We start from the raw sequence: 21,324 nt of genomic DNA, 5'->3' as shown, positions 1-21,324 counted from the left end.
CCCACGTTTGTCACCCATTCAAATCAATAGGCGATGCGTGGCAAAGAAAAGCAAATGCAACACACAAGGACCTACAGTCAGTCCTGGTTATTTTTCTGATAACAGGAGCCAGTTGGTCGTCTATATGCCCCAAGTTCCCTGTCCCCCTTTATACATAGGATTTTATACCACGGACACATAATGAAAAGTCGTTTACATCAAGCTCATCTGCTTCCATCACCTTCTCTTCAAGGGGAAACCCTACATCCCCTTTGAAAAGCAGGTGACGACTCCACAAACACGCCGCAGCACTGAACACCTTGAAATCCAAAGCGAAAACGCGTGTCTTCTATGTGCCCAATCAGCAGCGCAGACAATCCCATGTGACAGGGACAGTTCTGAGCCCCGCCTCACACATTCCCCAGCCGCGGATACCACAGGGACACTACATATCCCGGCATGCACCGCGACGCGCTTGACGTACAGGCACGTCAGAGTGACAGGAGCCTCCGAGCTGTCCCTTGGCTAGATATTAATGAGCCCTCTCGCGGCCTCCCGCAGCTGGTTAATATGTATGAGGCTGGCCGGGCACACCCCTCGTGTATGGAGCGGCGGGGCTGCCTAGCTCGAGCAATTTAGGAGGGGAGCGCTAGATTATCAACATCACCTCCATGATGGCGGGGGGCAGAGCCGGGGCTTCCTAGAATCGGCCCACCCTCCCCGTGGAGTGCTCGGGGCTCCGCGTTCTCTCGTGGGATGCTCGGGATTCGGGCATAGAAGGCAGAAATGATTTCTGTGCAAGCGTCAGGGGCTCCCGCCTCATCGCCCTCACAGCAGCCCGCAGCAACCCGGGATGAGAAGAGGCGCCCGGCGGCAACTGATGGCACCCAATCGCCGGTCGAGCTCTCGCTTTCCCCTGCTGCCTCCCACACCTCGACAGCGGCGGCGTCCAACGCCAACTCGGCTCTGCTGCTGAGGATTGGGGAAACACCGAGGAGGAACACGGTGACAGCCCGGCCGTCTGCCAGGGACTGGAGATCTTCCAATGCGGAGCCGCTTCCTCTTCTTCATCTTCCTCCTCCTCTGTGGAGGAACTGAGTGCGGAGCCGCCGCCTGCCCGGGCTGTCACTGTCCCTGCCCGGCCTCTGCACGACGTCCAGACCCCCGGATCTCTGTACGTACAACTACATGGGGAGAGCAGCCGCAGACTGGAGCCGCATGAGAGACCCCTCCATGTCCAGAACGATTACCTCTTCCAGCTGGGCTTCCGGGATCTGTGCCGGGTACAGGAGGAGGGCATGGAGCCCGAGATCGGCTGCCTCATCCGCTTCTATGCAGGTGAGAGGACACAGCTGTCACTTCTCTAGAGTGGGGACTGTTCATATGAGGCACAGTCCATACACTGATCCTATATGGTCACTGTACAGTCCATACACTGATCCTATATGGTCACTGTACAGTCCATACACTGATCCTATATGGTCACTGTACAGTCCATACACTGATCCTATATGGTCACTGTACAGTCCATACACTGATCCTATATGGTCACTGTACAGTCCATACACTGATCCTATATGGTCACTGTACAGTCTGTGCACTGCTCTTATGGTCACTGTACAGTCTGTGCACTGCTCTTATGTTTACAGTCTGCGCACTGCTCTTGTGGTCACTGTACAGTCTGCGCACTGCTCTTGTGGTCACTGTACAGTCTGCGCACTGCTCTTGTGGTCACTGTACAGTCTGCGCACTGCTCTTGTGGTCACTGTACAGTTCGCGCACTGCTCTTGTGGTCACTGTACAGTTCATACACTGCTCTTGTGGTCACTGTACAGTTCATACACTGCTCATAAATAGTCACTGTACAGTCCATACGCTGCTCCCATGCGGCCACTGTGCGGTCCATACGCTGCTCCCATACGACCACTGCGCGGTTCATACGCTGCTCCCATACGACCACTGCGCGGTTCATACGCTGCTCCGATACGGCCACTGCGGTCCATACGCTGCTCCCATACGGCCACTGTGCGGTCCATACGCTTCCCAGATCCAGTGCAAAAAGTTCATATTGCACATTTCACTGTCATAACAACCTAAGCACATCACACATTACACTCTGATTGTACAATCTCCTTTAGAGCATACCACTAGAACAGGGGTGCCCACAAGGTCGATCGCGATCTACCAGTCGATCGCGTAGCGATCACTGGTAGATCGCCATGTCCTCTCCTCCCGCCGCTTCTCTGGATCCCCGCTGTTCTCCCCAGCGGGCATCCGAGAAGAAGTGAAGGAACCGGCGGCGGGGGAGGGCGGAGGACGGAGCCGCTGTCACTAACTAATGCAGAGCAGTGAGGAGAGAGAGAGACGCTCGGCCAGGATCTGACAGCCGGCGCCTCTCTCTCCCCTCACTGCTCGTCCGTTCTGTCACAGCGGCTCCGCCCCCCCCGGCTCGTGGTATCCCACCGCTGCGTCTGCCCGGGAGAGCAGGGGGATCCAGAGAAGTTGCAGCCCCCCTGTGCGTGGACGAGCGGCAGAGGATCGGTACATGTCAGTAATATGTACCAATCCTCTGTGTAGGACAAACACAGGAGCGATCGGCTGATCACTCCAGTGTTTGTAAATAACTGGGGACACATAGTACTATGTGTCCCCAGTTATAAATGAATGAACAGGATGTGATTTACATCACGTCCTGTTCATTCATGAGTTTCTCAATGGGGAGAAGCACTCTGTACAGAGGCTCCTCCCCATTCAGAAACAGCTTGATAGTAAAATATTTTCTTAATGAATGGGAAGCCTCTGTACTTTCCATTCATTTAGAATAGAGGCTGCAGAAAAAGAGATTGAGGACTTTGTGTCCTCAATTTCTTTTTCTATTTTAAAAGGGAAATATCAGGGGGCTTTTTAGACCCCTAATATTTCCCCGAAGCCCCCCCAAGAGTTAAAAAAAAAAAAAAAATTATGAAAATTTAAAATAAATAAAAATAAATAATGAAAATAAAATAAAAAATAGTAAAAAATAAATTTAAAAAACTTTGTTTTTTTTCCTTGCCTCAGGCGCAAAAGGAGCTGGCTACGGCTATGCTCCCGTGGTGCTCGTGCGGCTGCCGGCTGAATGTGTCAGACGCTGCAGATGGAAAGGTGCAGGACACCCCATGTGCAACGTCGGCCACACGAGCACCACGGGAGGACAGGACGCCGGGACCTGTAGGGCGCACTGGAATGTAAGCCGGCCGACTCCCTGCGTTCAGGTGCGGGAGGGGGTGTGGAGCTGTATTGAAGTCAATGGCATCGCCCACATTGCGATCGCCCGCACTCGGAACGCAGGCACATTAGTGCCTGCATTCCGGTCCAGTGCGATCTGCAAAAATAGTGCTCGCAGAATTTTTGTGGATCGCACTGGACTGGAACACAGGCACTAATGCAGGCGATCGCACTGTGGGCGAGGGGCCTGCCTGCACAGCCTACGCCCCCTCCCGCCCCTGAATGCAGGCGTTTTTTCGTTGGTAGATCTCAATGAGCTCGTCATTTGAAAAGTAGATCTCCAGACGAAAAATAGTGGGCGCCCCTGCACTAGAAGGTGCACTGAACTAGAATTTTCCGACCGAAAGCGAAAATCAAAACAATTTGTCAGGCCGAAACGGAAAATATATTTTTTTCTAACCTTTTTAAAATAATTGTCATTTTATTTGTTTATTTTTACTTTACCGTTGGGGGCTCTGGGGAAATATTAGGGGTCCAAACAGAGTCATGATATTTCCCTGTTAAAATAGAACAAGAGATTGAAGACACAGTCCTAAATCTTTTTCTGCAGCCCCGGTTATGAATGAACATGAATCTTCTGTACTGAATGCTCCTGACTATTCATAAACTGAGGAGATCGTATCCGTTACTGTGTCCACAATCATGAATGAACAGGAAGTGATGTAGAGCACTTCTTGTTCATTCATTACTGGGGACACAGTAAGCATACTATGTCCTCAATTATTTACAAGCACTCAGCCATCAGTACTGATGGCTGAGTGCTTGTGTACCGCTCTATATCCTGACTTCCCTGCCTGTCACAGATGGCTGCGCAGGCGGTGTGGGGAGGAGAGTTCAGCCTCCTGTGACAGTTGTCTCCTCCCCGCACTGCCAGCTCAGCCTCCATCTGACAGCTAACAGCTGTCTCCTCCCCCGCACCACTCAACCATTCTGATTTGTTGTCATGGGAGGCCGAGCAGGGCAAGGCGGGAGGAGAGCTCGGCCTCCGGTGACGCCGCTTACAGTGCACTCCTGCCCGGCCTCCACTGGGCACTGCTCTTTGTTTGAGGGAAACAGAGCAGAGCCCTGCAGGGAAGAGAGAAACTAGAGATGCACTGCATTTTTGGCAAAAAAAGGTACTTTTGGAAATTTCGGTGCATCCCTACTAACAACTGTAGTGTAAGGTTCTGCCTGATTGAATTCAGATGGATTGGATAGATCCTTATATTACATAGATTTGGTATAGCTAAAGCTGATTGTATGGTTAGATTGTTATGTATATGGTGACACTTGGGACTCATTCACACAGGTGTACTGAAAAAAAAAAAGATGGATCTCTGCACCCGGAAGCCACAGGTACAGCCCAGCCTGCCTGTACTTGTCAATGATAGGCTGTGGCTTGTCATTGGTAAATTCTGCTGTGAGTGTATACTTTTGTACAGGTATTCATCCCAGACTGTCTGTGTCCAGGAGCGTGCATCTGAACTTGTACGGATCTACACATTCAGAGCAACGTTTACCAGCATTCCGCTGCAGTATGTCATTGATTTGTACAGACGGGCTCTACACATCACATGTGGCCTCTGGGTGCAGAGATCCAGCTGTTTATTACACTACTCGGGCTTCCCATGAAAATGCATTTAATAGACTACTGATCTCTACACAGTATCTTTCTGTCATCAAGATCCTGTGCAACCCCCCCACCCCACTCCACCCAAAAACACATGTAGTGGTTGTAAAGTGCATCTGTTTACATGTGTTAGACCCATAAAAATGGCCTTAAAATATTGCCATCCATAAAATTCTTCCACTTCTCAAGCTCAGGTTTTAATCTCGGAATGTGCATGCGTGGAAATGATGGACTCAGATGCATAAATCTCTACTTTGATTGTTTGCCGCTCAACGCAGTTTAAGATTACTGAACACAACAGAGCTGTGTACACGGGCCCACACAATGTAATACTGTTGCATTCAGATAGAAAAAAACTATACGCTGTACAGATTTAAGCGCAGCATTTTTTGAGCCCTTCTCTAGCTGTAAAAATGCAGCATTTGTATCAGTACATTGTTTTTTACGGATCTGAACCTGGCTGCAGTCCATAAAGATCAGTAAACTTGCACTGTGTTCCGATCCATACAATTTAAAATGTAAACATCTGTACAGCATTCACATTTATACACGCCCAAATTTACTGACCTCAGATGCAGATTTTTCTGTGTCGCTACTCCGTGTAAATAGTATCCGTTACTATGTTCACAATCATGAATAAACAGGAAGGAGCACTTCCTATTCATTCATAATTGGGGACACAGTAAGTAAATACTATGTCCTCCGTTATTTACAAACACTCAGCGACCAGTAGTGATCAATACTGATCACGGAGTGTTTATTCTCTGCTCTCCATCCTGACTGCTGTGCCTGTCACAGAAGGCCGACCTCTCATCTCCTCCCCGCACCATCCCGCTCTGCCTCCTAAATATTGCGACACACTGCGCGCGAAGCAACACGGAGTGGTGGTGCTCGGACCTTCGTGCAGTGTGTCATGTCACTTTCACTCTGGCGCATCAGCTTGCAAGAGCCTGCATAGCTGAGCGTGCCGAGATGCAAAATTTCATCTTCGGCTAATCGGCTCACGCGTATAAGCCTGCGCGTCAGGATGCAAAGTCCATTCGGTTGGCTTAAGATGCTGTCTTTCATCTGGCCTCGTTCAGCTGACACACTGCATGCGAATGTCTGTGCCTGACAGCTTTGTGCCACATGGCTTTGCGTGCAGTGTGTCGCAGGCTTTAAGCAAAGCAGTGCGGAGCAAAGCAAGGAGCTGAGAGCAGCCAGTAGGTAGTCACAGGCTTTACGCTCCTCCCCGCTGGGCGCCGGCAGCTCGATCAGCTCTGTGTCCCCTCCAATCCCTGCTGCCTCTACTGATGCAGTCAGGGGTGAGCAGCGGGGTTTGGAGGGGACACAGACCGGCACGCAGAGGGTAGAAGAGAAGCTAGGGATGCACCGCGTTTTCGGTGCTTTTGGTAATATGGGCAATTTGCCCATATTTCTATTTTCGGCTGAAATTTTGGTGCAATTCTGTTTTTTACTGCCAGCAAAATCCTGTGTAATTGATCAGCCACCTTATTACAGGCATGTGCATGGGACCACACTAAGGCCTGGTTCACACCTGGGCGTTTTACAGCGCGTTCCTACGCGCTATAAAACGCTCAACATGTGAAAACCAATGATTGCCTATGGGCATGGTTCCCACCTGGGCATTTTACAGCGCGTAGGAACGCGCTGTAAGGCTGGGTTCACACCTAGGCATACGCCCCAAAGAAGCTCCTGTACTTCTTTGGGTGTAGGGCGTTTTGCAGCGCCATAGGCAATCATTGGTTTTCACATGTTGAGCGTTTTATAGCGCGTAGGAACGCGCTGTAAAACGCCCAGGTGTGAACCAGGCCTTAAATGTCCTACGCCCAAAGAAGTACAGGAGCTTCTTTGGGGCGTATTTGTCGCGCGTATCCATTGGGATACAGCCAGGTAGCCCTCGGAAACGCGCGTTTGTCGTGCGTTTTTTTACAGCAAATCGCGGTAAAAACGCGTGGCAAACGCGCATATTCTGTACGCCTAGGTGTGAACCCAGCCTTATACTCCAGTTTCTGGCCATCTGCTGCCTGACCTCACACACATTTTCCCAGCCTAAGCACACAGTTTGTATAGGCAAGCAGATGACAAGACAGCAGCTGTCATTCCTGAGGTGACTTCAGATGTAATCTGTTAAAGCAGAATTCTTTAAGGCAAAAAAAATAGTTACCCTTGAAATATGGTGTTATATGTTTGCAGCGCAAAGTCTGCCAAAAAAACAAACTTGCGACAAATTGCTTCAGATTAAAGTTATGCATTGGTTGTCCTCTCAGACACTTTGCAGTTCTTTTTGAATAAAATTGTATTGGAGGAAGGTCTGTGTGTGCTGTTTGATTCCAAACAAGAGTATAGTGCTGGAAGTATGGATTGGAGCTGTTGTTTTAGGGCTGATGCACACATGCGTTCTGTTGTGGTATGTTAAGGCATGCTACGGCATGCATTAATGTGTTGTGTTATGCACCACAATAAGTGATAAATCTTGCATGACCCTTATTTAGCAACACTGCACACAGTATATATGATGGGTTTGCTGCGGTGCATCGGGATCTCTTGTACAATGCATTGAGGTACCATTCACAGAGAGCTGCAATGCATCGCAAATAGAGCAGGTGTGTTGTGCAAATGCCCATGTTAGCACACATTGTCGCAATGTACATGTGTGAATGGGCCTTAAGTGCCTGCACTGTATGGACTGCCAGTGTCATTAAGGTGTTATCTGTTAGGGGAAAAGGGCGTTACAGAGGCACACATATAATAACAGTAGCTGCAGTTGAACTTGTTGCCCACATCACCACATGGCTGCTTTAAAGAAGGACTGCAGGAAACTAAAAACTTACCCTTGCAGTGGGGCTTCCCGCGCACTGTTAGGGTTAAGTGCCCGTTTTGTCTAGGGGGGCTCAAATAAAGCTGTTTTACTTACCCGCTGGTCTGCTAGACTGGTCAGTGCAGCCTCTTTTCCTGCAGTATAAGGACCACTGACACCATCACGTCTTATGCAGGTCCATTGACCCGCATTAGATGCGAGGACACTGAGGGACATTCCAGAGCAGGAGTAAAGGGGGAGAGGTGAACGCTGACCACCACAGGCCTGGGGATCAGATGAGTATATCTGCATTATTTGAGCACTTAACCTTGCAGTGCCAGGGGAGCCTCTTCTTTTTTTATGCGGAGGTCTTCTTTAACAGTGTGACAGATGTTTCTTCTGCAGTGAATCACTGAGGTGTTGTCATGTGCGTGTAGTTAAAGATAAACTTTACGCATGCAACAAACCAAATGCAGTTACATCTGCATTTTGTTTTTCTTTTGCAAAAAAAAGTTTGAATTTCTAAATAACCATTATGAGCACCCCTGTCGGTAGGATAGATGTAACTGTCAGTGTTGCTGGACAGCTTGGTCTGCATGTAAATATGCAGAAAAAAAATGGCATGTAGATGAATACATATAAATGTATGTAAATTAATACCTTCATTGGTCCAGCTTGGGGGTGGGAAAAAATAGATAAATAAAATACATTGTGTGTGTGTGTGTGTGTGTGTGTGTGTGTGTGTGTGTGTGTGTGTGTGTGTGTGTGTATATATATATATATATAGAGATAGAGATAGATAGATCTATATATAATCAATCCCTGGCAGAGCCTCAGGGAACCTGTAATACACTGTTGGGCTCCACTACTACAGTGTATTACAGCGTCTTCTGGGTCCCTGCTACAGCCGCTGTGCTTGTAAAACAGTCACTTTCTGAGTATAGTGGCCATTCAAAGGAGGCCTAGTATTTTTATCAGTGTTTTTGGGGATATCAAGGCTGCACAATTGTCAAAATATTGCAGCACAGAAGAGTGAAACATGGCCTGGTAATGAAGAGGTGTATACACAGGCTGGTGGTGAAGTGTTTAAATAGGCCGAGTACACTGATAAAGCTCCCTCATTGTGTTTGGTGATTGTGGGACATGGAGATACACTGATTAAAGTGCTTAGTTAGTAATCTTTTGTGGCGTCATGGTATATTTGGTTTTTCTGAGCCTGCATTCTTCTGCTAGGTAACGGCGCCGATCATTTTGTCAGCATTGCACAGTTGAACACTTTTTTTAGTGAAGAAGTATTTTTGTGTTCTCAGTAAAGGTGATGCTTGGAATAGAAGTTTTGTCCTCTTGTGTTATGTCGATGAATCCTGGGGCAGAAAATAAAATAAGACTTCTGGATGTGATTTTGTTCTTCTGTATCACCTTCTTAGTATGGTAAACACTGAATAACAGCAGAGGAATTTGGAGACCTGTTGCTGTGCCGATTCCTGTGTCATCTATGTACATAGTCTGGAGGTGGTGTGAGTTTAAGAATAGTATCTGAGAGAATGGAATTCTTGTTTTCTTTTCAGGACAATATTTGTGAATGGCTTCTGATGCTTCCAGTTACTGACTCGAACATTTATTTTATGATGATGGTAGTTTCATGTATTTTATGCAGCATCATTTGTTGTAGGTGTTCACCATATTACTCATACTTATAGTTTTGTTGCCATGCTGGCAAGCCTTTGGCATTACTCTTGTATGTGCAGTATTTCAAGGACTAAAGCTGGCCATACACTGTTTGAATGTCAGCAGTCACTGCTCTGGTATTGACACAGGCACATCCGCCGCAGAATCAGGGAGGGCTGAATAAGGAAAAAACAGGGGTTAGAGGTAACCAGGGGTTAGTGTACACATGCATTAAAGGGTTTCTAAACCCTCACGTATTTTGCATATATCTAGCTAGCAAGCAGTAGATATATGCAAAAAGTAAAAAAAAAACAAACAAAAAAAACGCTTTTCAACCCGCAGATGCTGCAGTGCCGTCCGTCCGTTTTTTTACTACGAAAATTAAAAAATTATCTGGTGGCCGCAAAGCATCTTGGGGCGGGCGCCTGGGCAGTTCTGATTTTTGGCCAGGAGACGAGAGACACAAGGTAAGTTATATAGATGCGTGCACCCGCATGCAGTTACCGTGGGACAGGAAGTGCCAGGAAGGACAGAGGAGTCAGCGCTGGATCAGAGACCCGCAGTAGCGCTGGAGAGAAGGCTGAAAACGACAGGAAAGAAGATGATCGGATAAAGAGACATCGTTTAAGGTAAGTGCTTTAATTAACATTGATGGAGTGAATACATTTTGCCTTTTTAATGTCACTTTAAAGATTGCTTTCAGATCTGGTTGAAGTCACTTTGCGTCCGCAGTGTTTATAAAGATCTATTTCAATATTCAAACATTGCATTCCACATCTGTCAGAATGCTTCACTTGCTGATACGCAAATGCCTCAGTACACCTCAAAAAAATGTTTCACTCGCCTATTTCTTTTTAGTTTTACAATGGTTCACCTAGCATTTGATGTCATACACCTGTCAGCCTATGTGAGACTTAGAGACTGAGAGAAAATCTTGTTTTGGGGTCTATGTGCTTGTTGAAATACAGCTATTGTAGATCCTTTTATCCTAGAGAAGAAGAGTGTCTCTAGTAGTTCTATATCCATTCTCTATTGAACACATATAATGGATTGGAAGAGTCAAGGCCAGATCAAATTCTGCCATTCATCTGTAGGTGAACAGATCAATCTGGAGCCATCGGTCCAACCTAGTGGCAAACAAGCATATTGTAGTCCGTGAACATGTGCTTGTAGTGGTTTATGAAGGTAAACGTGTGTGTGTATAACACAATGAAAGTGTTTTGAGGGTGTGGACATGTACAAGTCTTGTGTTTGGCCACCTTTTACTATTTGTACATTGGCTGGCCTTTTAGGACATGAATCGTATCCCCTTATAAGCCAGCTCTGCTTGCTAGACCTGTCCTAGGAATCTTGCTGACCTCGGTGTCAGTCACTAACTCCCAGCTGCTCTCGGCTTCTGCCCTGGGCTCTGCTGTAGTCTTCCATTGTGCAATATGATTTGATTTGTTTACAAAGCATTTTACGCCAGCATGATGACCTCTTTATGTGGAAATCTGGAGATGGCAGATATAGTGCTGCTTTATTTTCAGATTTTTTTTTTTTACTTACTTGGTGTCCAAACAGTTTATATATAAGCATGTTGTCATTTCTGTTTTGCAGGGCATTGGTTTATAAGGCCCCATTCACGCTGAGCGATTTATCGCGCATATTTCCGCGCGATATCGCTCTATGTAGCTTCTCCAATGCATTTCAATGGAGCTGTTCACATCTCACAGCTCAATGTCGCCTGTAGCTTGTCGCACCTGATTGCATACAGCCCAATACGAAAAGTCGCGCAATATCGCACATATAAAATTGTGCGGAAAAACGCGCAATTTTCATGTCGCTCAGTGTGAATGGGGCCTTATAGCGTAAGTGTTTTAAGAAGCCTTGTCATCCACCCACTTCTGTACAAATATTTGTAATCTCCATCTGGTTGTTTTTAGTGAAGTATGTACTCTTATGTCCACTGCCATAAATGGAAGGCACTACCACATACAATCACCATGATAGAAAGTGAGGGGAAATCACACAGGAGCCCTGAAGAGCGGTAAAAAATACAGTGGGGAAGAGTTAGAACCCCTATCTAAAGTTTAATAAAAGAAGCTTTGGCTTGACTTTAATGAAGAAAATGGTATAGCCATTCTGGCTGTGCTGCCTGGTGGGGTTGTATCATTTGCAAAAGTGCCTTGGCAGAATTGTAAATTCTTTACCAGATAACGCTATTCACATATTTGATGTTTCAAGAAAAGAGAAAATACAGTTTCAACTGTGCATTTTATCTTTTTTTTCCTCTTCAGGTTGTGCTATGCCAAGTACTGTGTTTTAAGCGATTTATATTTTTAGATTAGCTGCCATTTCCTGTAGTCTAAAGATACTTTTGAAACGTTTATGTTTTTCATCTGTCGTCATTGACCACTGACAATGCTGCTTTCCATTACTTGCTTTTAGCACGTTCTTGGTTTCTGATCAAGCCCAATTAGCCTGTTACCTTATCAAAATACTTCTATAGAAGATATGTCACCTAGTCTAAAGCTGCCCATACACCTGCAGATTTTCTGTGGTCAGATGGAAAAAGTGCAACAGATTGGCCCAGGTGGAGATTACTCCATCCACACAGTTAAGTGTAGATGGAGGAATCTGTTGCACCTTTTCCATCTGACCACAGAAAATCTGCAGATAATTGTAAGGTGTATGGCCACCTTTACATCTGAGTGTCTACAACCAAAATCCCATGCTTTTCAATAGTGACTGTTCACATATGAGCCCTAGTGCCTGTTACTTGATGCCTGGCACTAGGAAATACACTGAACACCTGAACATACCTAAAAAAGAGGGAGCTTGAAACTTAAACAACCATTTCCTTCTGCTAGTACCTAGCTTTCCATGGGCTCAAACAAAACCGCTCCAGCTTAATACTAGGTAAACACAGAGTGAATTTTTGATGATTTAGCAGGACCAATAGAGTGACTTTTGCCAAAGGAATATGCTGAGAAATCATTGGCTGAACGGTACTTGCAGTCAATCCGTTGCAAACACTGTAAAATATGACTAAAACAAGTGCAGAAATGTGCAAAGAAATGGCCTGCAAACGCTCACGCTCAGGTGCACATGCATGCGTAATCTGCGTAATCCCGATTTTATGAAGTACCTAGTGACTGCTGTAAACTGTTTGATTTTGAGCAGCTTTCTACTGGCTGGCTTTATTTCTTATGTAAGACTTATAGATGTTTGCATAAACAGTGGTTGGCTGTGCACCCGGAGCATTTGTGGAATGTGAAAGCGTGTGGCTTGTTCCTTTCCTCTAGAGTTGAAAGTGCAGATAATTATAGACTGTGTCAAATAAATGTTTAGTGTCTTGTCCTTTTATTGACACTAGGTTAGTTGGTCTGCCTTCTTTATGTACAACTTGTGGGACAGGTGCCTAGGTTGTATACTATTTTTGTTGTTGGATATCTTATGGGTTTATCAATCGATGCGTCCAGGGATAAAGAGTGATTCCTAACAGCCTTGAATGGGTGATGGCTGCCGCTTATGATGGCAGATTAGGGATTCCTGCTGCAGGAGTCCCTAATTTCACCTAACATTAAGGTGTGAATGGAGCCATAAATGCACGTGTATACTTCTTGGTCTTCATCTATTTTGCTCAGCTATGTTCTCAATCTAATTTCGGGGTCTTCCAAATTTGAGGTTTCATAATAGTCTATAATATCACCGCACACTCCAGACCAGAATCCCAATGTAATAAGATGGGTGCTAGTATGACCTGCGGATGGGGCCGCGTGAATCCAAATGTATAAATAGTCACCTGCACACCAAGGTCCAATGGAACCATTAGAGGTTGTTTCATCATGCAAACAGTGACACTATGTTTGCATGATGAAGGGACCTCTAAGGACTAGTTCACACCAAGTGCAGAGCAGTTACAGAACACATCAAAACTGCATCCAATGTATTCCAATGGTATTTTGGGCTCTTGTTCACACCGGAGCATGTGGAAAAACTGCAGCATGCCCTATTTTTTTCTGCTCTGGAACGCACGAACGCATGCAAACACATCAAAAACGCACACAAACACCCTGGAAGACACTGAAAGCCCATTTTAGGCTAAAACAAAACGATCCAGAACGTGGCAAAAACGCTGCAAAACACACTGCGTGTGCAGAGACTTATGCTGGTCTGGTCTGCATTTGGTGTGAACAAGCCCTAATGGTTCTGGAACATTGCGGTGCATTAGTGCTACCATGTATGGTTAGTGTCTGAATAAAGGCGTTCAACACGTTGGACCTTGGTATGCAGGTGACTATTTGTACATTTCCAAATTTGAGGGTCACATTTGAAATGCTTTTGGGTAGACTTGGCTCAATCAGTCATATCTGAATTATGAAGGCATTTATCTGTATCTGTTTGTAAATGATTTTATGTAGATTTGTTTTACTTTAGCATTAGGGATGATTTTGTGTAACTTTACAAAGTGTGGAGACCAAAGGGGACCTATGCAAGGGAATGTGTATACCACTTTATTTTCCTGACTTAATTTTCCTCTAAATTTAGCAACATTTTTATTGCTCTATTGGGTTGTAATATTTCTTTTATATTTTAACCTGCTGTTGTCTTTATTGCCAAAATGATTATATATACTGACCATGTTTTAGCATTGCACCCTTAAAGGAGAACTATGAGGTGAGTGAAAATCCCTCGGCCTCATAGTTCAAGCCGAAGTGTGACAATGAAACTGTCGCAGATCGGCTCAATAGATCGGGAAGTGAGCAAACACATACCATCGCTCTCTCACTTCTGGATCCTGTCCCTGCAGAGAGCCATGGCTGTCACTCACGGCTCCCCGCAGGGATTCCTCTCCTGTCCGATCCTCCAGAGCTGACTGGCGGAACGGACGGGGGAGGGGGCGGGTACAGCTGGCTCTGCCTCTAGATAGGCAGAGCCAGCTGTCACGCAGCTGGGTGGATCTCGACAGTAATGTCGGGATCTGTCCCGGCTTGCGCGGTCTCAGTATACCGTGAGCTGTAGCTCGCGGTATACTGAGCTTTTGTCACGGGAGGACGCTAGTTTGTGTCCTCCTGTTGCCCTTAGAACTATGGGAAAAAACACTGACCCCATAGTTCTCCTTTTTAATGATTGCCATAGTTTGTAAAGGATATTAATTTATGTTGGCTGAATTTACACTGTTCCATATGCATTCAGCACACATGGTAATGCTCATGCGCAGGAGTGAATGGCCACATACTGTATAGTTTACCTTTCACAGTAAGCTGCATTACATAGATGTAAACCAGCCACACACAGAAAATCATTGAATTTCTATTTGCATTGCATTTTCATGCAACAAAATGTAGAAGTTTTGCTACATGAGAACAGACAAGTGTGAATAGGCTCATAGGAATCTGAAATAACTACACACATGTGTTGTAAAAAGTATTTTGGATAGCATTTGAGTACTTAATGACCAAACCTTCAAAATTGTTTCTGTAACTCCACCACATATTTCATGTTTGGAGTTGTCAAGAACAGTACTTGAATGTCCACCTTGTCATCTGAGCACATTGTGAAATTAGCCACATTTTCCAAGGGATTAGATTCCCTTTCAGTTTGTTTCTGGTCTCCAGCATTATAATATTAAGTACTCCGTGCTTTGAGATTTCACTTTGAATGTAAAGTAATCATCAGCAATGGGCAGATCTTGCTCTATTTCACTAAGAAATCTTTTTGTGTTCATGGCGCTTACGGAGTCCTTTCTTGTGTTTTCTGAAAAGATCAAATTGCTAGCTTGTGTCCAGGCACACACATTGTAGCAGGTGCTACACATTCTTTATTATGTGCAGGAATGGAGGGTCTGCATGACAAATAAGACAACATTTGGTATTAGGGAATGGTATAGTAGCTGAAGGAAAGCTTTGCTTGGGTAATTTGAGAATTTTTCTTGCAGATTAGGCACAATCGCTTAACTTGCTACTACATCACTTTATTTTTTTGTACTCTTAGACTACATTCTCACTATAGTGTGACTGTCTGTTTTTGGGATTCCTGCAGCAGGAAGCTACAAATTCCTGCGTGAGGAATCCCAGTTATGCAGTTTAGAAGTGGCTGTTGTCGCTCATTCAAGTTAATGATGAGCAGCCACATTTGAAAGTGGCACTCTGCTTGTAATCATATCTGATACAATTGCATGCAGTTAGGAACAAAAAGTGAAAGGAAATCTCTCTAAAGGTGCCCATACACTTTACAACCCTCGCAAGACTTTTGTCTTGCGAGGGTTGTAAAGTAATTAAAAAAATGTACGATCTGCCCATCTTGGACAGGCAGATCGTACTTGCGATCATCACAAGCCCGCCCGCCCCTGAGGGGCGGGCTTCCGATGACTGCAATGCTGAACGGGCAGTGTGCGCGTGTGCACACCGGCCCGTTCGGCAGTTATCTCTCGATCATGATTCAAACCAGCCGAAATTCGTACGATTCTCGGCTGGTTTTCCAACATGCTCTAAATACAAAAGTCGTGCGACCGTACAGTAGAAATGATTGCACGCCTTCCATACACTGCACGATTATTGTACGGTCGCGGGATTTCCCGCGATTCTCGTACGAGAATCGTGCAGTGTATCGGCACCTTTTAAGTTGGCCATACACCTATAGATTATCTGCGGATTTTTTATGGTCAGATGGAAAAAGTTCAACAGATTTCTCCATCTACGCTAAACTGTGTTGATGAAGGAATCTCCCAGTGGGCCGAGCTTCAGTATCTTGCTAGGCGGCCCCGCTGGCTCTCAAAATACCTGAACAATCTGATTGGATGCAGGCAATGTTCAGGTGTTTTGTGGGGCCAGTGGGGCCGACTAGCAAGATACTGAAGCTTGGCCCAGTGGGAGATTCCTGCTGGATGTTGCACTTTTTCCATCTGACCATAGAAAATCTGCAGAAAATCTATAGGTGTATGGCCAGCTTTACAGAGCCTCAGATAGCAGTTAAGCCTCACAGGGGTTCTAACACTTCCCCCTATCCAAATAAAAACAAATAAAAGGCTTTGGCAGTAGTTACACTTCTTTTTCTTCTTTTTGTGACATCCACATAAAAAATTAAACATGTATTTTTTTCTGGGTTTTTAAATCTTTATTTTCTTGCAGCAAAAGGCCCACGGATGTCAAACAACATTGTAAGCATGTTTAAATAAACCTGATTCTAATATATAGTAAACAAGAAAGGTACATTTTCAGAATTTGGGCAATAAACATCTCTAATGCATTACAACTGTGTTCAAGAGAATAATGTATCGGGCAATAAAAAATAAGCTTTTATGCTGCGGTTTGTTGTTCTACATTACAATCCAGAGTATTCAGAATTCATGTCACTGAGTCTGGCCTGCACATCAGCTGGAGAACAATACATGCAGCAACATGTACATGAGATGGCAGTGGCCTGATCCAATTGACCAATCAAGGGGGTAGATGGTGGTTGGCTGAGTTTCTGTTGATTACTATTGTTTTCCCCAAGATAAGCTGACAATGGTGCTGTTGTGTGGCAATTTTCCTCCATCCAGCTTGCATTGACATAAGCATGTTCTTTTTGGAAATTCAAACTTGCACGTTCATGTCCGAATCTGTTTGGAGGGGAAAAAAACAAAAATAAAGTAACACTGGTTTGTTTCCTATCCAGCCTGTGACTGGACAGGGAAAGGAGAGAGCAGCACAATCATCCCTTTGCCTCTGCTCTCCACCGATCAGCATGCTCCTTGTTGGCACATGGACACAACAAACTGGCTCCTTGTGCTGCTTCTTTCTCTTCCTGTCTGAGCTCTGGTGTACATTGGATTACCTAAGGACAATACTACATCAAATTCTTAGACTTGCATTTTAAAACCCATTTAATGCTGTATGAATGATTGCAGAGCTGCAATAATGTGTGTATTTAAAATCTGCCTGAGGTCAGCTTTAGGGTCCATTCACACTGGATCTGTTGCATTGCGATTCGTTTTATAAAGCAATGGCAACGCAAAATGATTGGGTGTTAATGGGGACAGTTCACATCGGTGCATTGCATTGTTGCCATCCGTTGCGCTGAAAAGAAGTAGGGCATGCTTCACTTTTCTTCAATGTAACGCAGCAAAAAAAACATGTGCTAACACAGCACAACGCATCGCAAGCTTTACAGTTCTGTATTTCCATTTCAGACATGTTACTTCACATAATGCTTGTCCAACATATATAAAAAAGGTGAAAAAACTTGGCTACAAAAGTGGAAATAGACTTGTGAAATGTGTTTTTAAGCTGAGGACTAGGTATTGGTTGACTGTATTCTGCAGAGCTTTATGATCACAAGTATTTTTTGTTTGTTTTGCAGTTGCAGTGATTGTTATGTTATAACTTTTATCAGGAATACCTCTGTGTTGAGGACTATAGGTATTGTATTTTTAAAATGACTGGATATAAGGTGGACTTGTGTTCATTTATTCCTAATGGAAAGATACTTGAGAAAGTGATATTCTATGTGACCTATAACAAATTTAGCTGAAATGTAAAAAGCAGAGGCACTGTAAAAGCCTTGCTCTTCTGGGGGTCTCCTAGATGCTTTGATATGAAGTCAGCAGGAAGGCTGAATCGTGATCATTCACAGGATTGCATGAAATCTGACTCATTGCCAAGTCTATTCAAGTCTATTCATCTCTCTGTGAACGCGGGAAGCTCTTTGCATTCATTGAGAGATGCAGGAAACAGTGCAGTGTTTGTTTTTTTTTTCTCTTACATCTTCAGTTTTGGGGATCAGCTGAACGCCAGAGAACAGTGTGCACAGAGGTACAGAGTAGTGTTAAAGTAAACCTTGTAATGATCTATGGGCTCCCTAATGTACCATCGTCACCCACAAAGTGTTTATTAGAGTAGTAGTAAACTCCAGAGTAACAAATATACATTGTCCAGTGGACCGCTCACACCATATGTTCTCGGGCTGTGCTGGCCGGTTTCTCCAGCACAGGCCAAAAGTAAGGGCCAGTTCACACCATATACAGTTGTGATGCAGTCCGTTTTATTTGACTACTGCAGTCAAAATACATCACAATGCTTTCCTATGGGCTTTCTTGTGCCTAATTCACACCATTGCAGTGTGAAATTAAGCACAAGAAAGCCCATAGGAAAGCATTGTGATTATTTGACTGCTGCAGTCAAAATACAACGGACTGCATCACAACTGCATGTGGTGTGAACTGGCCCTAAGACGAGGCAATTTGCCTTGTTAAGGGTGGCCACAGTTTACATCACTGTGTTGCTGTTGTGTGCAGTTAAAGTTCTGGCATGCAGTACTTTAGGTGCACCGCAGTGAGACACAGTACAACGGCATTTCACCACTGTCACTTGTGACATCTCAAAGTTCTAACAAACCCCTCCCCCTCCCTTCCTGGTGCAGTGCAGCTTGATCACGTGCATCAGCAATGTCAGGGCACATGCATACCAGCAGCCGTGCGGTTGGGTGCGGCTGCTGGTGTGAACCAAACCCTCACAATCATGTTTCCAAACAGCCCAACACTTATCTTCCCTGAACTTCCTGTCCAGTACAAGATCACACGGCATGAATCGATCACCAGCAGCCATATACTAACTAGGAGGGTGGAGCAGGAAGGAGGGAGTGGCTTTGGTTGCTGTGCCATAGCGATCTATTTTTTTTTTTTTTTTTAATGCATATGTAAATTATATTTCAATAATCTGTCTTTAAAATAGCCCTTATATTGTCCCAAGCTCATCTGGGGACTTACAGGATTTGGGATTGGAGACATGTCCTAAATTTAGCCATACATGTATTGATTTTCTCATCAGCCTGCAGGCTAAACAAGAGAAAATCACTGGATTCCCCCTCCACGCTTTTCTCAGTCTAATTTTAAATGGACTTTTGTAGAGGCGGGTGATGCTGACAGGGCCAGCAATGGATCCAATGTAATTCAGTTAAAATACCATTTGAATATATTTAATTGCCGTCCCCATCTTTTAAAATAGGTGTTTTGTAAACACCAGTACTGCAGCTCTCTGAGACTGGAAGAGTCTGTTTCCTGATCCACTGGCTGTGCAACTCCAGATCCTGTTAGCGCCCACATTCATTGATTCGATCTATTGATTTGTTTGCATACACCACAATACAGTAATGTAAGCATCCGACAGCAGCGGTACACATAGCTCTTCAAGAAGATTTTATTCACCACCTCAAGAGGAAAGTATAAAACAACTGTTTATAGGCTGCCAGTGACAGGTTCAGCAACAGAGTTGCTGAAAAATAATAGTTAAACTACATGGGTGAATAAAATGTCATGCTAATTGCTACTGAGCAATTTAAGGACTAACGTCACCCCCCAGATCTTTCTTTTGTTTTTTCAATCTTGCCCGTGGTGCTGGGTTTACTTGAAAAAACATACCTGCCCAGAAAAGCCAGTGTTGTCCTGCTGGGAGCTGCTGCTCTGCTGACACAGGCTGGATCCTGCACTGCTGTCGTCTTCTACTCTGTCAGCAGGAGCCTGGTCTCTCTTCGGAGTTCAGGCAGCCAGCCCCCAATGACCCACCTCCGGGTCCACACTCCAAATGGTGGGAACCCAGCCCGCAGTTCCAGTGCATTCTAGAGCAGACAAAATGTGATGTGCAGTATTTTTCTGGTCTGGTCTGGAATGGACTGCGCTGGTGTGAACAGATGCTAGAAATGGCATAGGGATACATTAGGATGCATTTTGGGTCCGGAAACAATCTGGTCCGGAGATGATCTGGATGTGGTGTGAATGGGCCATAAGGGATATGTTTTGTAGCTATCCCAGGAGGCTGCAGGAGCAGGGACATGTCATTCTCTCCTAGGTAGGAATGGCAGGGAAGTGTGTGTTAGTGAGGCGAGGGAACCAGGGAGGTTAAGTGGAGGAAAAGAGTGAAGGTCTACATCCCCAGCATGGTTCATTGCAATGTGCTACAAATGAGATGGTTAGAAACAAAAAATTAAATCAAACAGTGGCTTGAGATTAAATCATCCATATAGTTTGTCACTACATGAAAAGTAAGAAAACAGTCTGCACCTACCTGTCATTGACCTCCTGAATTCCTGTGGAACTTGCCAACCCGGAGTGCTCTGTAATCCTGAATGGGAAGGGGGTTTAACACCGCGGATGTCAACTGGTTAACCTTTTTAGTTCCAAAGTCAGAATACGGATAAGTCCCTCTTCAAAATACCTGTTTACTTCTGTCAGGTTTTGTGCAACCATTGAGACATGGGAAGGGGGCCGCATCAGAGCACAAGGCTGGGTAGTTGAGGAATCCAAAAAATCTGCTGGCAGGTTTGTGTACATAAGGGCTCAAAGTAAAGGCATTTAGCAGGTAACTTTCCAGATTTACCAATTGAAGGTTATGTACATAAATATTTGTGTTTGCAGCTAATGTAAAATCATTCAGAGCAGTGATTTAAAGCCTAATTCTGGGGGGGGGGAGACACTATCTCCCTCCAACTCATCCTGCATCTTTTTGTTTGTGTCCCCATGTGAAGCAAGGTAAGCTCGCCTAAGTCTGCTGTCTAATTGCCTCAGCTTCACGTTTTCTGGGAACAAGGGACCACTAATCCAGCGCTGCAGATGTGCCCTTGCCAGCTGGTTCCCACTGGTCCCCTTGTATAGAAGTCACTCCTATAAAATCCAGTGGATTTTAAGATTACCCTGCTGCTGGAGAGCCAGTGGGAAATGTCTATCTCACAATGTGGACACCTGAAGGACCTGACCACATGTAAGCAAAAAAGGAGAGAATACTTAGGACTGGAACATCAAATGACCACAGCTTTAGAGAGGGTTCAGTTTTGCTCAGTTGGGCTTTTTAAAGAATGTTGTTGCCCTTTCGGATGTATCCATAGACTGCCAATAGATACAGTGACCGTGAAGACTTTGAACTTTTCACTTTTTTAGACGTGGTCATACTTTCTGTCAAAACAGCACTGAGGCTAACTGCAGTAGAAATCCTAGCAAACAAGACCCCCCCCCCCCCCCTCCGGTCGGCGCCGAGGTTATAGTGTA

The 21,324-nt window shown here is 45.0% G+C and overlaps 1 protein-coding gene across 1 annotated transcript in view; it reads left to right on the top strand.

The window, feature by feature from the left end:
- The first annotated feature begins 438 nt into the window (after nucleotides 1–438).
- The window catches only part of PHLPP1 (PH domain and leucine rich repeat protein phosphatase 1), a 127,170-nt gene continuing 106,284 nt past the window's right edge, over nucleotides 439–21,324 (top strand). The window contains exons 1-2 of the mRNA XM_018564661.1: nucleotides 439–551; nucleotides 920–1,317. Of these exons, the coding sequence (XP_018420163.1) occupies nucleotides 439–551; nucleotides 920–1,317 (511 nt within the window). The remainder of the gene's footprint in view (nucleotides 552–919; nucleotides 1,318–21,324) is intronic.

This window comes from Nanorana parkeri, unplaced genomic scaffold, assembly GCF_000935625.1.
Source record: "Nanorana parkeri isolate BGI_ZX_2015 unplaced genomic scaffold, ASM93562v1 scaffold771, whole genome shotgun sequence".
In the NCBI taxonomy this organism is placed as follows: Eukaryota; Metazoa; Chordata; class Amphibia; order Anura; family Dicroglossidae; genus Nanorana; species Nanorana parkeri.
The sequence above is the reverse complement of the archived record's forward strand: the minus strand, read 5'-3'. Positions and strand labels throughout refer to the sequence as shown.